Source organism: Cinclus cinclus, chromosome 8 (assembly GCF_963662255.1).
Source record: "Cinclus cinclus chromosome 8, bCinCin1.1, whole genome shotgun sequence".
Lineage (NCBI taxonomy): Eukaryota > Metazoa > Chordata > Aves > Passeriformes > Cinclidae > Cinclus > Cinclus cinclus.
In genome coordinates, this window is record NC_085053.1 from 359014 (window position 1) to 374729 (window position 15716).

The 15716-nt window shown below is 56.0% G+C and overlaps 1 protein-coding gene across 1 annotated transcript; it reads right to left on the reverse strand.

Annotated features, from left to right (window-relative positions):
- Positions 1-1458: 1458 nt before the first annotated feature.
- Positions 1459-15498, reverse strand: OLFML2B (olfactomedin like 2B). Its single transcript, XM_062497092.1, has 8 exons — positions 15355-15498; positions 13967-14230; positions 10538-10645; positions 7531-7701; positions 4310-4538; positions 2941-3426; positions 2322-2498; positions 1459-2080 (listed from the first exon to the last, which is right to left on the reverse strand). Exons 1-8 carry the CDS (start codon positions 15496-15498, stop codon positions 1479-1481), a joined length of 2181 nt encoding a protein of 726 aa, XP_062353076.1. The 3' UTR covers positions 1459-1478.
- Between the last annotated feature and the right edge of the window lie 218 nt (positions 15499-15716).

Sequence of the window (15716 nt, forward strand, 5' to 3'; positions counted from 1 at the left end):
AGGCAGGAATAAAAACCCCAGCGGTGCCCCAGCCAGAGGCACACGGCTCCCCGCAGCCATGGGCAGGGGCTGCTGGCTGCTCTGGGGGCACTGCTGGGGAGGGACTGGGCTGGTGGCTGGGCTTGGCACAGCCTGGCACCTTGGGAAGGGCTGGGGGCTCGGGACAGCTGCAGCACCACATCCTCAGCCAGCACCCGGGCTCTGCTGGTGGAGAGCATCCCTCATACTGTGTATTCTGTTCTCTGTGTCCCTAGTACTGAAGGCAATAAAATCCTCTTCTATTTATTACTAATAACTTTATTATTGTGCTTGTTAGTACTGTTTTACTTGGGCAAATTACAGGAACACCTGCCCCATCTGCCATCTCTTAGGCTGCAGTGTAGCTGCCAGAGGAGCCCATGAGGGCTGGACACGGCCCCCAGTGCCAGTTCCAAGCAGCCTAAAGCCCTCTGGGGTTTGTCCCACCTGGTGTGTAAACTGGCTCTCCCCAAACCTATCAAAACCCACCCAAAACAGCCCTGTGTATTTTCATGCAGCCAGAGGGTGAACCAGAGCCAAAGAAAGCCCCTAACAGCTGCAAAGGTACTGGATCCTTTATTACTGACAGCAGGTAAATACAAGATGCTGGTGGGAAGGAGGGCAAGGGCTGTGCCTCTGTGAGGGCATCCTGATGGTCCAGGAGCAGGATGGGCATGGGAGTGAGAGGGGACATAGGAGATGGAGCAGCACAGGGAAGGCTCTGCCAGCCCCTCCCCAGGTAGCCCAGCACCCAGCAAATGCCAAGGGGGGCTACTTTGGGGTACAAAATGAACAAACAAAAGCCATCTATATGGATTTATAGCATGCCCTTCCTGATGCCAGCTCCCTCCAGGTGTGAGTCAGGGCTCTGGGTGTGCCCAGCCCCCAGAGCAGCCTGCAGAGAACAGAGCCTCGACTGGAGGGGACAGTCCTCAACATCAGTACCAGCGGCTATTGGAGCTGAGCTCGCAGCCCCGTTGTAGAGCAGGATCTCCAAGAGGCCTGCTGGCCATCAGCTGGGAAGGTGGTCCTGAGAGATGGGACATTCCCATGGGACCTGTAGCTCCTCCACAAGGACAGGCAGGCAGCAGTGTCCCACTGGGACGTGGTGTGTGCAGCTTTGTGCTGCTTCGGGGTGGCTTGCTGATCATCTTTAGCTCAAAAACATCATCAGGAGGACCCTATCTGGGTCCTCTTCCCTGGGCAGGAGAGCCAGGCCTGCCCTTCCAAAGGAGAACCTCATTCCCCTGGAAAGGAAAAATCAGAAGCAAGGATACAGCAAAGGCAAAGGGAGTGGTTCTGGCCTGGGGATCGATCAACAATCCGCCATAAAAAACCAGCTTGAAACAACCCATCATTTACTCTTTGATTTGTACAAAATAACAATAATAACAATAAAAATAATAATAAAAGGTGCTGGTGGCCCCTGGCTTGCAGTGCCCCACTGTGGTGGGGGGGTCTCAGTAGGCAAAGATGACGTGGTAGGTGACTTGGTGGCCATTGTCCCAGGCGTAGAGCAGGCGGTCTTTGGGGTTATAGTCTATCTGTGTGGTGTAGGCATACTCATTCTCAAAGAGCAGCCTGGGGATGATCTGCGTGTTGGTGTGCGTGTCAAAGGCATAGGAGATGTTTGCATTTCTCTTGTTGTAGCTGTCCACCGCGTACAGGACTCCGCAGATGACAAAGCAGTTCCCATAGAAGTTCTTGCGCAGCCCCGTCCTCCACGTAGTCTCCTTCTGTGTGCTGAGGTCGGCGGCATTCAGCTTGCTCAGCACGATCACCTCCTGGCTGAAGCCCTCGTAGCTGATGGCTGGGTAGATGACCCACAGGCCATTCTCGTCTACGGCAAAGTCCACGTCCGAGTGGCCTCGCCACCGCCACGGGGTGGCCTCCTCGTAGGCCACATCGTGCAGCATGGCCCAGGCGGCCACGTAGCGCTGCCTCAGGTCATACTTGATGATGTTGCGTGTGAAGGCCCGGTTGTAGTAGAAGGAGCCGTTGTAGACCACGTGCCCTGTCCCGATCCAGCTGTAGGGCAGCTTGTAGGAGTTGCTCCAGCGACCTGCAGGGCAGACATGCCTGGCTGTGAAACCTTTTGCTGTGGCCATGCCAGCAGCACCCTCTGCCCCCAGCTCTGCCTGCCCTCCCTCCCTGGCCACCAGCCACAGCCTGAGCTGCCCCACGCCCTGTACCCCCCACACCCGAGAGCGGAAGGTGCCCAGGCAGATCATCCCCCCACGATGCAGCATCCCCAGGAATGAGGGGGGATGGCTAGCATGCTATCAGAGATGGTGCAAACCCACCTTGCTTGAAGTTGTCAAGGTTCCTGAACTCCACCAGAGTGTTCCCGTAGTAGTAATTGGTGACATAGATCCGCTCCTCCTGGGCCAGGGGGTCCTTCATCCACGCTCCCTCATTGCGCCCATAGGTGTTCTGGGTGGTGGGCCCCGAGATGGTGGACAGCGTGTCCTTGCAGCGTCCTGCATGGGCAGGGAAAGGCTTCTGAGGCCAGAGGCAGGGTGGCCACACTGTCCCTGCAGGCATCAGCCCCCTCCAGCCCCTTGCTCACCCAGCAGGTGCCCCTGCCACTTTGGTCCTGGTACAGCAGGACTGGCCAGACCCCACAAACATCTTCCCACAGCCTCAGCCATGTCCCTGCTCCAGCTGAGGCTGCTGCCTGTCTAAGGTCCTGTCTCTTTTTGCTCTGCCCAGCCCAGTCCCAAAAGGTGGGAGGAAACTTCAGTAGATTCCAAAGTTAACAATTAAACCTGGCACCCCTGTGAAGCACTGTCCAGCTGCCACCTCTGTGACACCTCGCACCTGTGACCAAATCCAGGTGTGCTGTGCTTAGTAGGACACACTGTGGGCATGAACCAGCCCCCCTCACACAGCTGGAGGGGTGCAGGACCAGCAGGCACTCACCAATGATGTTCCTGATGTCTTCCTCTTCCAAGCCCTCCTTTGGGGTGGCAGGGATGGCTGGGCTGATCGGTGTCACAGGGGTGTTTGCCTGCACCCAAGTTCCTGGGCTGCTCTCCGTGTCACTCCAGCCTCCAGCAGGGGTGGCCATGGGCAAGTCCTCTGTGGCTGTGGCTACCACTGTGCTGGCCAAGGCTGCTGGTAGCTGCGGGGTGCCCTCTTCCACCAGCCCAGCCGGGGTAGTCACAGACTCTGGGTCGGTGGCCAGCTGGCTCACAGTGCTGGGGTCCAGCGTGGCAGGGAATGGGGACACTGTGGCTGTCACAGCAGTGTCAGCAGCTGGCAGGGTGGTAGAAATGCTGCCAGGAGTGGGTGGCCACCCCACCGGGGAGGGCTTCCTCACAGGCTCACCTGCCCTGTTGCTGGGCCTCAGGAGCTGGTCCTCTATCAGCAGGTCCACCGTGTTGTCCCCGCTGAACAGCTCGTCCGCTGCCAAACACAGCACATATGTCAGCCAGGGGACTGAGCCCCCACAGCCCCTCCAGCTGCTCTCTGCCCACCTCTGCAGGCTGCCTGGGATCAAACCCACCTGCATCCCCTCCCCACATCCCTCAGAGAGCTGACAGTGCCCATGCCAGGGCTGAATGACATCCACCACTCAGGCCAGGCAGAGTGGAGCTGATGGAGATCCATTCTGCCCTCATCTCCCAGAGACTGGGCAGGATGGAGACCCAGCTGCAGTCCCAACCAGACCCCAGCCACCAAGGGGGGGGTTTTTCAGGATGCCAAAGTAGGTGTCCCAGGCAGGGCATCACTGCAGTTCCCCAGCCAGCACCTCTTGCTCCTCCTCATCTCCAGGAGCTCACAAACCCCACAGGACAGGTAGATGCCCTCAGTGCTGAGCCAGCCTGCACAGAGAGGGCATTGTCCTTGTGCCCATGCTGCCCACTCTGCTGGTCCCTGAGGGCTCAGCCCCTGCTCTCAGCACAGCCAGGGCCACAAGCTTTGAGCTGCCTCCCACCACAGCAAACACTGCACAACCCTCCAGTTGTGCAGATTTGTCTGTGGCAGGTGGATTTGAAACACCAGCACATTTCATAAATCTCCATTTACTTCTGGAAAGGTGTTGATGATGGGCGTTTTGAACCAAGGCAGCAATCTATTTCCTTAGCTACCAGGGATTTTCCATGGAATAAAAATGGCACATGCCCCACATACACAGCTCAAAGGCTGCACAGCGTGAGGTACCAGTTGTCCCACCTCCCCCTGCTGCTCCCACAGCTTTGCCCACGCATTCCCAGGCCATGAGGCACTGGCTTTGCTGCGGGATGCAGCCACCATCCCTGCAAGCATGGCTGCATACCCAACTCACGTGTCTCCTCGATGTCGTTCTCTGACTCAGGGGACTGGGCTTTGTAGTAGGTGACCCCTCGGACAATGGTGGGCTTGGATGGAGGCCAGCTCCTCACCCGCAGATTCCTCTGCAAGAGCTGCTCGGGCTTTTTGTCCTCCTGAGAGAGGTGCAGCTCCGGCAGGGATTCCACCGAGTTGATCTGCTGGGAGATGGTTTCATCCTTCAGGAATTTTTCTTCATATTTTCCCTGGAAGAGACACGGGAGGTTGTTACCAGATGGGCCAGAAATGCCATGTTTTGGCCACAGGGCAGGTCGGGCTGCACAGCCCCAGGCTGGGCAGGAGGATCTGAGCTCCCTCCTTCCTCAGGGTCTCCCTCAGTCCATTCTGCCATGGGAAATCCTCCAGGAGAGAGCAGGGTTGCAGACCAGCGCTGCTCATGCATGTCCTTGGTGCCTCCCTGCAGTTCTGGGGCTCGGGGCTCCATTTGGCACACAAGGCTGTGGGATGCAGGGCAGGCAGGAGGAGCAGGGTCACTCCCTGGCAGGTCAGGGGCTGGTCCAGCAGCAGGTCTGCAGAGTGTGCAATGTGCACTGAGCTTCCACAGGGCACAGGGTCTGAGGGCACCTTCCCAGCACGAGTGGGACCCTCCCAGGCAGGGCGCAGGAACCCCCCGGGGCAGGGACCAGCTGCCACAGCTCAGGCCTGAAGGATTTCATCTCATTAAAGGGAATCAGAAAGCCAGTCCAAGGGTTGAAGTGGTGCCCATTTGGCTGAAAAGATGGGCACTGCTGCAATTAGCAGTGAGAAAAGGAGAATATTGGGAAATGAGGTCACTCGGGGTAATAAAAGCCTCACGCTCCACTCCCCTGCCTGGCCAGGCCTGGCACCTCTCCAGCAGGCAGCAACTGCTCAGCCCAGGAGAAAGGAGCAGGGAGTGGGACTGGAGGCACAGCCGGACACCCCTGCCTGGGCATGGCTCTCCCGGGACAGGGAGTACTGGAACAGCACAGCTGTGCCACTCCCCAGTGCCATTTCCAGTGCCAGTTCACGCTGCCAGATCCCAGTGCCAGTTCCCAGTGCCAGTAACCAGTGCCATTTCCCACTGCTGGTTCCCAATGCCACTTCTCAGTGCCAGTAACTAATGCCATTTCCCAGTGCCCATTACCAATGCTATTTCCAGTTCCATTTCCCAGTGCCCATTACCAATGCTATTTCCAGTTCCATTTCCCAGTGCCAGTTCCCATTTTCATTTCCCAGTGCCATTTCCAATGCCATTTCCCAGTTCCACTTCCCAGTGCCAGTACCTAGTGACAGTTCCCAGTGACAGTTCCTGGCGCCATTCCCAGTTCCATTTCCCAGTGCCAATTCCCATTTCTGCTTCCCAGTGCCATGTACAATGCAATTTCCCAGTGCCAGTTCCCAGTGCCAGTTGCCCATGCCATTCCCAGTTCCATTTCCAATGCCATTTCCCACTGCCAGTTCCCACTGGCAGTTAACAATGCTATTCCCCATTTCATTTCCGAGTGCCATTTTCCAGTGCCTGTTCCAATGTCATATTCCAGTGCCTGTTCCCAGTGCCTGTTCCCACTGCCATTCCCAGTTTCATTTCCCAATGCCTGCTCCCAGTGCCAGTAACCAGTGCCAGTTTGTAATGCCATTTCCAGTGCCAGTTCCCTGTGCCAGATCCCACTGCCATTCCCAGTTCCATTCCCAATTTCATTTCCCAGTGCCATTTCCATTTCCCAGTGCTATTTCCCAATGTCATTCCCAGTGCCAGTTCCCAGTGCCAGTACTCTGTTCCACTCCCAGTTCCATTTATCAATGCCATTACAAAATGCCATTTCCACTGCCATTCCCCTTCCCATTTCCCAGTGCCAGTTCCCAGTGCCTGTTCCCAGTGCCTGTTCCCAGTGCCATGTCCAAGTGCCATTCCCAGTGCCAGTTCCCAGTTTAATTTCCCCATGCCTGTTCCCAGTGCCAGTAACCAGTGCCAATAACCAGTGCCATTTCCAATACCATTTCCCACTGTGAGTTCCCAGTTTCATTTCCCCGTGCCTGTTCCCAGTGCCAGTTCCCAGTGCCAGTTCCCACTGCCATTTCCAATGCCATTTCCCACTGCCAGTTCCCAGTTTCATGTCCCCATGCCTGTTCCCAGTGCCAGTAACCAGTGCCATTCCCAGTGCCAGTTCCCAGTTTAATTTCCCCATGCCTGTTCCCAGTGCCAGTAACCAGTGCCAATAACCAGTGCCATTTCCAATACCATTTCCCACTGTGAGTTCCCAGTTTCATTTCCCCGTGCCTGTTCCCAGTGCCAGTAACCAGTGCCAGTTCCCAATGCCAGTTCCCAGTTTCATTTCCCCATGCCAGTTCCCAGTGCCTGTTCCAGTGCCTTTTTACAGTGACAGCTCCCAGTGCCTTTCCCAGTGGTGTTTCCCAGTGCCATTTCTCATTTCCCTGCCTGCTGACAGAAGGTGCCCCTGTGGGAGCCCAGCCTTGTGCCCACACAGGACCTGCAGGCAGGGCTGGGGGGCAAATGCAGGCTCTTGACATCCTCAGGAGCTGAGCACCCCTGTTTGATCTGGCAATGCTGCACTGACCATTTGCAGTGCCAGACACCTCCTGCTACCCTGCACAGGGACACTGGGCTGAAGCTGGATGCTGCAGGAGCTGCACAGCAGGGATCACAGCAGAACAGATGAAGAACCCTGGGACACCCTGGACAGAACTTTTCCTAAAAAAACACCCGGCTCACATCTCACTGGGGCTGCACACAAACTGCTGCCCCGGGCCAAGGATGTCCCCATGGGGAACCCCCAGTCTGGGGCCAAGCGCCAGAACCAGGGCAGGGGGGATGGTGGTGCAGGGGTAATTGCCTGGCAGGGAGGCGGGGAAGGCAACAGGCTGTCCCTCCAGAGAGCCCCAAGCCCTCGAATCAAAGGCTGCGTTCCCAGCTGGCCCCGCAATGACATCAGCTTTCCAAGCAGCTGAACCCAAAACCAAAAGCCCCGTGGGAAGGGGGTAGCAGCTTCCCTCTGCTTCCACCGACATCCCATCCCGAGAGAGGCCGGGCTGTACTGAGACACAAGGCTTGGAGCCAGAGGGGCACAAACACGGTCACTCTGGGGGGGAGAAACCCACCCTGGGGCAGTGCCACATCCAAGGGACACCTCGGGGCAGTGCCACATCCAGGGAACATCCCAGGGCTGCAAGAGCAGCAGCAGTCGCATGCAGCTGTACCTCTGGATGAGCATAGGCAGCCTCAGCATCCCGCTGCAGAGAGCTCTCGATGTCACCCAGGCTGCTGGGGAGAAGCCTGGAGCAGTTTTCCCTGCCAGGGCCATCCTGCAGGGCATCCTCCCCGCTGGCCCCTGCCCGCTGGCCGTCCTGTGTCAGGTTCCTGGACATGCCCTAGGAAAGCAAGAGAGGAGACTTTACTCCACTGAACGACCAGGGGTGTTCTGTGGCCCCCAAAGCACAGTCCTGCAGTTCTGTGCTGCCATATCCTGGGCTCACAGCTGAGTATTCTCCATGAGGCTGGGCACTCCAGCTAAGAAGATGCCCCAGTGGGATCCAGGAACCCTGTCCCTGGTGTGCACATCCCAGATCCACTCTGGGCTTCAGGTTCCCATGGAGTGGGTGAGTGGCCCTGAGACTCTTCCACCCCCATCCTCAGCCACACTCACCAGCTCACAGAAGGAAAAGACAAGCTCAAACACCTCAAGTCAGCCTGGTGTCCTTGGCCTATGGCAGCAAGTAAATCTTGCACTTATTAATCTCACTTTCCTGGCCTGGCCACACAGTGCTGGCACTCAGGGACTGCTCCTACCCAACACCCTCTGCTCCCACAGAATCTGAGACTCTGGGGACAGGACAAGAGCCAGTGACCCTCAGAGAGCTGTCCTGTGACCAGGAGGGACCTGGGGCTGGTTGCAACTCCTCCAGCATTCCAAACCCTTCTCCCTCCTCAGTCCCACAGGCACACCTCATGCCCAAGGGACTGTTGCAGGCTCTGTTGATCACTCCTTGGGCTTCTACACCTCAAACAGCCACTGCTTTGGATAGGTGGCACATCAGTCAGAGCAGTTTAGCACAGGCACTGGGGGTGGTTACCCTGACCCTTCATTTTCAATCTGTCCTGCCATTAGTTTCTCCTAAAAACCTCCAAGACCTCCATCTGTGACCTCAGCAGTGACAGCTGATGTGACAGGTGGGAGCTGAAGACAAAGCAGAGGAGCTGCCTTACCAGATAAGGCACTCCACAGACCAAGAATCAGGGGCTCCCTCCCTCTACCAACACCATCTGTCTAAGATACCTTGTTGTACTGGAAAGAACTGATGAAACCTTCCAAACTCTGCAAAAACAGAGGGGTTAACCCCCAGCCCCCTCCATTGGGTTCTGAATTCCCAGCCTTTACCCAAAATCATGAGTCATAGATTTAGCAGGACACTTTGAGGCTGAGTCCAGTGAGGCATGGACTCTGCAGCAAGCGTTTTGCTGCAGCAAGCAGAGGAACAGGGATCTCGTGATTGATGCTCTCCCAGGAGCAGCTCTCAACACCATCCTCCTCTGGAGAGGATCACTGATTCCAGCAGCCTCATGCCCTCACCACTTCTCCCGTGTAATGTTTGGCTCCACACCTGCTTGGGGATAACATTTGCGTCCCCTTGAGCGCAGAGGCAGCACCAAAGCCTGGCTTGATGCTCTGAGGCTGTTCAGCTGCTGCCAAAAGCACGCCTGCCTGGAAGGGCCATGCTTTGAAGCCATTCCAGGCTCCAGTTCAGCTCTCAGCTGTCCGTGCTGTCAGACCCCACGGCTGGTGCAGGGTGGGATCCTCCTCCACATCCTCTCCACAGGAATTCCTGTGCTAAGCCAGAAGTAGGAGGCATTTCCCACCTGCTGCCAGCATCAGCTGGGCTCTGCCCCAAGCACTGGGCAATCTCCTTCTAACCCAGCCTCTCCTGTCTTCTTCCATCCTACCCAAGTGCCTGCAGGCAGCTTCAGCTGCTTCTACGTGATCCTGCAGCCCCACTCGTGGGAAATGAGAGACCCCTGTGAATTCCCTGCTCCTACACCTCTACAGCTCCATCTCAGGCCAAGCTCCTTCAGCCCCACAGAGCTTTCTGCCTCCCTGTGACAGGCTGTGAGCAGAGTGACCAGGCTGTAAAGGTCAGCCCCTGTGCCCAAAGTGCCACCAACACTGCTGGCTCTGAGCCCCCTGCAGAAACTGGCCGCTATAGGGCCACTAGAGTGCAGTGACAACCCCACCTGAAATAATGGCCAAGCAATGACTGAAAAACACATTGAGACACAGGAAGAGGGTGGGATTGCAAAGGGGAACATGAGTGCTTTGTTATTTTCAGACCTCAAGACCCCTTTTGGGTCATTTTCCTTGCTTGGAAACCCAGAGCGCCCCAAGCAGTCATGCTCCCCTCAGCTGTATCCTTCCTGCCCCCAGGATGGAACACACCATGCCTTCCCAAAACACTTTGCAAGTGGAATTTTGGCTATTTAAATCATGGTCTCTCAGCTCCTGGCTGGAGGCTAACAAGACTGCTGCACTCTGACAAGGACATGGAATTACCATCCCAGCTATGGACCATGGGAGAAAACTCCAGTATTTAATCTGGCAGCCTGTCACTCCATAGCTGAGCACAGCCTGAACTGCAAACCCCACGTTGTGCTAGCCAAAGAAATATTAAACTGTATGGAAGTGAAAATTATTTTGCTGGAAGTCTGTTCTAAAATAAAATGGAAGGTTGAGGGTTCTGCTCTGTTTTAACACAGGCCAAGACGTAACTTGGTCCTTCAGGAATCTGAGCTCTTGGCTTCCCACAGTCCTGCTGAGTGCATCCCAGCACCAGCCCTGAACCTCTCGCCCCCACATCAAACAGCACAAAAGCTCCTTGTTGAGAGCAACCATCACACCAGCACGCAAGTAAACCTGAGAAGAGGAAAAACTGAACAGCGGGGACTTCTGACCTAAAGGAGATGCTGCTCCTGGTGAGGCCACAGCCCTGAGGGACTGGGAGAGCTGGAGAGGGTTAGGTGAGGCTGATGGGGTGTGGATGCACTGGGTCTGTGGGCTGGTTTAGACATCCAAGTCTGGTCTGTCTTAGTTTCAGCCAAATAATTAATGAACATTTCTTCCCAGGAGAGGAGGCTCTGAATGCACCAAAGGTAGCAGGAACTTGGCTGGAGGCCAGTCCCACCAAGGGCAAGGACACTGAAGGGAGTAGGACTCACCTCCTCGAGCTTCTCCACCCGACCCACCAACTTGGTGGTGACTGAGTGCAGCTTCAGAAGGTCTAAGCCATAGAAGGCACTTTCCAGCATGTCGACGATGGAGGAAAGCTGCAAGGCAAGGGGAGAGCAGTCAGGCAGCAGCACTCATTGTAACACACCCCCATGCAGCTCCCTTTTCCTTTTAGACAAAAAGTCAAGGGTGATGGGCCCATCTGAGTGCAAGGGTTTGAATTAAAGAGCAAGTCTTCCCTTCCACAGCCCTCCTGCCCTGCTGAGAGCACAGCATGCAGAGCAACACTCGCCACCTCCACAGAGCCTCAGGGCTTCAGCAGCACTTTTTGGGTGCTGGGGATTAGCAGCAGAGCAAGATAAAATGCTGCTCTCTTTGCCAGCTCTAGGCAGGCTCTCCCACAAGCCCAAAGGCTTAACTACTCCACCAGTGATGTGACTGCATAGCAAGAGGCAACAAGAAAAAGACTCAGTTTGAGATCAGACTCTGAGTTCCTGCAATCCTGTGCTCTTTTTCCTGGAACAAGAAGAAACTTGTTAAAAAGTTTTAAAATACTCTCAAATTGCCAGAGTGAAGAAATTGATATTCACTGCCAGTCTGGCAACAGTTGCCTTCCTGAAGAACAATTTTATCAGAGGGATGCTGCCCTGTCCTGCAGCCACCCATTTCACAGACACCCTGTATTTAAGCCAGCCCTGTGCCTGTGTCCTGCCTAGCCTCAGCCCTTGGTCACCATTCCTGGGGGGCTGAACAGCAGTGCCCTTGTTGCGCATTTTGTGCAGTTTCTGGTGCTGCTCCATGGAGGACAGTGCTGACCATGGCATAACCGCTGGGAAGGGGATCTTGGGCCCCCTCCCCCACCTTGTGTCCCCAAACATTCCCACATGTCGAGCATAGTGCTGCAGACTCTACAGCCCCGATGGCTGAGCAGGATTTTCAGTGCATAGGAATTACTGCAGGGCAGTGACATTTTCTCCCAGCACCTACAAAGGGGGGTCAGCAGAGCTTCACAAACATGGGAGAATCACAGGCAGCACTGCTGGCAGCACTCGGAGTTTCCACCCCAGCCTTTGCAGCCTCCCTGTGGAGCTGACAGCAAAGGAAAGACTTTTTGGGCCAGATAAAATGGCAGCATGAAGAGACAAGGGCTGTTTTATGGCTGTGCATACACTTTCCACTGAGAGCTGGATAGAGACGGCCGATACAATGCACATAGCCTGCCAGACAGCCACTGGAGACAAGAGCTTTCCCTCCAGGCTGGAGAACTTCCATCAGTGCACAAAAATTGCAGACTGCATCAGCCTCCTTCCAAATGATTCTGAGCACATCCTCCTTGCACTGACTCTGCACCAAAACCCCCGAAACTCACATTGTTGCCATTTCACAGAAATAGACCTGAGACTAAGCTGGTGCCAACACCACACTGACCTTCCCCTGGAGACCACACTGATGTTCCCGTCAGCTCACTGCTTCCTTCCCTTCACCCACTGTGCACTTTGGCTCTCTCTGCTCTGATGGCCCAGGAATTCCCATTGGACCTTACTAAAGGCACAGATGGCACTGAAACCTTCAGCTGGGAAGTCCAGGGCAGGCATTCGACTGAGTTTGGTTGCCCTAAGTTTGGTTGCCCTGCTGCCTGGATTTCTCTCTCTTTCCCACCATTCCCTCAGGGACTCATCCTCCAGCCCACCCAAGGGAAGGACTTTCCCATGGCTCTCCCACGCACCGCGTACCCAGGGCTTTTGTGTCACACCATAAGAAACTCTGGTAAAACACAACTTCCAAATGAACTTGTGCCCTTCCTGCTGCTGGACCAGGCAAGAGCAATGCTTGTTGGATCAGCAAAGACAGTAAAACCCCTTTGGGGCTGCTCAGGGTTGTGGGGTGGCCTCACTGAGGAGTTGTGGGAGCTACTCCTCATCAGTGACATAAGAACTGGAGCTGTGTCCTCTCCTACTTCCCAGCTTCTCCTCCACGAAGGGGCTGTTCCCAGGGATCCCCAGACCAGGAGGGGCTCTGTGCTTGGCAGGGAAGCAATCCTGCTGCCCAGGGATGGACCCTGGCAGCACAGAAACTTGTGTTTGGACAAACCTTGTGGAAGTGCCTGGCTGCGAGTCCTTGCGCAAGGTGGGGGAGCCGGGGCCAGTTCCTAGAGGACAGCCAGCCCTTCACACCACAGCTGGCTGCGAGCAGCTCCTGCTAGGAAGCACAGCTGGAGCCCAGGGGAAGCCAGGCATGCTCTGCTCCTCCTGCAGGAGGAGGACAAAGAGAGAGCTGGGAGCTGCTGGTGCAGGGGCTCTGCTGCCTCCCAGCAAGGGACCACAGCGGTGGCTTTGTCACTTCGGGGGTCTCCCCTCACCGCAGAGAGCTCACCACTCTCCTCTAAGGCCACATGGGACTTCCTGGCTTCTCTTCAGATGAGGGACCACCAAAGGACTCCAGACTGGGCTCCTCCTTGCCTGGAATGATGGATTGTCTGCCTGTGCCTGTTTATCTTTCCTAGCTGCAGGGGTGCTTGGACAAGGAGCTGCTAACTGTCTGCAGTCGGACAAGATGAAACACAACCTCGAGCTCCAAATTAGAGCAAGCTCATAGTGGTGGTGGCCTCGATGGCAGCTGCCTTGCATGCCTCCTGCCTTCCCAGTCCAGAGGGATAGAGGGGCACCCAGTGTGCCACTCCAGGGACTCGCCAGGGCTGGACCAAGCCGGTGGCACTTTCTGCTGCCCTACACCAGTAGCAAACTGGCACTTTCTGCTACCCTACGCCACCACCAAACTGGAAAAGCCAGAGGGGTCAGTTGCCAGCTGCTGCACTGGCGAAAGGAAACACCCAGTAAAAGTCAGGAGTACTTAAAACAACCACTGTCACTTTTGGAAATGAGGTATATGTTACTAGAGAGATAAAATACTGAATAGTAGGGAAGTGTCAGCATTTAAAACAACAAATCCATCCTGCCATCAGCCAGCTATGCATCACACCCTCACGCTGACGCATCAGCAGCTTTTGGCCCATGGAAGCCAAAACAGCTTTTTTGCGTGGGTCCTTGAGAGTCCCTCTGTGCAACAGAAAAAAGACTTGGCAGCTGCTAAGCAGAGCAGAGCTGTCCTCCAGGGACATTTGGAGCTGGACAGAGGGCAGGGAGCAGCCCAGTTCCTTGCTGGGCTCTCAGCACAAAAAGCCACGGAGGACCCCAGGCAGCACGGGATGGATCGAATGAATCATCCACTGCAGCTGCTCGACTCAGTCCCTTCAGCTGAGCTTGATTTTTATTTTAAACATGCAGATATAAACGTAACTAGGAGATGCTTTAGGGAAAAAGGCTAGGAAATGGGGTCTTTTTTAGAAAAAGCTCAGAAAGAAAAGGCTCCAGAAGACCTCCTTGTCCTCAAAGAGTCATGAGCCCAAGCTGCTCTCCTACCTTCAGGTCGCTGCTCTCTGCCTCCTGCAGCTTCTTCAGCCTGAAGTCGCCCTCGCAAGGGTTGAGGGCTGAGGGGGGGGCCACGCACGCACACTTGCAGCTGGGTCCTGACGTGATGGTTTCCACCGTGTAAAAATCCTCGGCTCTGAAGGCGCCCTCGTTAATCCTCTGGCAGGCGCCACGGCCCAGGGGTCTGACCAGGCATTTGCAGTGGCAGTCGGAGCCCTCGGACACCACCTTCACCTTGTCGTAGTCACCTAGCAGCTGAGCACAGGCCACCAGCAGTGAGCACACCTCCCGTCCTCTGCCTGCACATCCTCTGCCTGCACTGCCTGCCACAAGCATGGCCTGGAGCTCAAGGTCCAGACAAGGACACTCTGGATGACCTGAGTCTCAAGGAAACCAGCTGGCTCTTCCAGAACCTGCCAACCAAGGAGCTTCTAGAGAGCTTTTTTTTTGCTCTGATCACTGCCTACAAGGGGGAGGATAAAAACTGACTTCTTCCAATGGGTTATTTTATATTGCACTGTGTGCAGAAAGCTGCTTTGAATTTTAAATACAAGAATTTAATTTTTTCTGCTTTTTTTAATGCTCTGTGTGCAAAAGCCACCTGCTACCCACAGCAAGACTGTTTTACACATGTTTTACACGGTAAGGGTACATTGGAAGAGCGACTGAAAACCACCCCGTAAGCAGCATAACCTGGTAGTGAAAGCAGTATTTCTGATTAGACCTATACAAAGCCAGGAATTTCCTTTAGGGAGGTTTGCAGACAGCGCTTCTGAAAGCCCAGGCACAAAAATAACTTTGGTGGTATGTTTCCAATAGTCTCTACGTTAGCCATTTCTGAGGGCAGATAATAACACACTGCCTGATCAGCCAACTCTAACAGGAGCCTCCACCACATCCCAGTGGCAGGGAAAGAGCCTGGATCCCTCCCCTCGGCACACAAAGAGGCCCCACCGAGGAGCTCCTCTTTTTCTGAGTCTCCCCGGGAAAAATGATAGCTTGGAGTCTGTGAAGTGCTCCCTGATGGGCTTCAGTGATTTCACTGCACCCCGGGTGATGAACTTCCTGCAGTGCACAGCATCGCTGAGCTCCACCGAAAATGTGCACCCAGCAGCACCGGTAGTGTTCACCCAGCAGCACCAGCAGTGTTTGTGCACCCAGCATCACTCAGCGTGTGCACGGTATCCCCTAGCACTGCCCACAGTCTGCGCTCAGCAGCACCGAGCTCTGTCGAGCACGTACAGCACCCCCAGCATCACCCAGAATCACCCAACACCTCCCAGCATCACCCAGCACCCCCCAACATCAGCCCGCATCACCGAGCACTCCCCAGCACCACCCAGCATCACCCAGCATCACCCCGCAGCCCGCCGAGGTACCTGCGAGAGGATGTTCTCCTGGTTGTCCGCCTCGTCCTGCAGCGGCTCGGTGGAGGGCCCGGCCGTGCCGGCGGGGGGGGTCCCAGCCCGGCAGCCGGCGCCAAGCGCGGCCAGGCAGAGCAGCAGCGGCAGCGGCCGAGCCATGGGCGGGCGCGGAGGGGCCGGGGCCGGGGCCGGGGCCGGGGCCGGGGCGGGCGCGGAGCCGCCGCTGCTCGCTCAGGTGCGGAGCGGGGCGGGGGGAGCCCGGGCAGCCGCCCCGCTCCTCCTCCTTCTCTCTCTCTCTCTCCCTCCTTCTCTCCCTCCCTCCTTCTCTCCCTCCCTCCCTCCCTCCCAGCTCCGCTCCTCCTTCCGCTCCTCTGCCG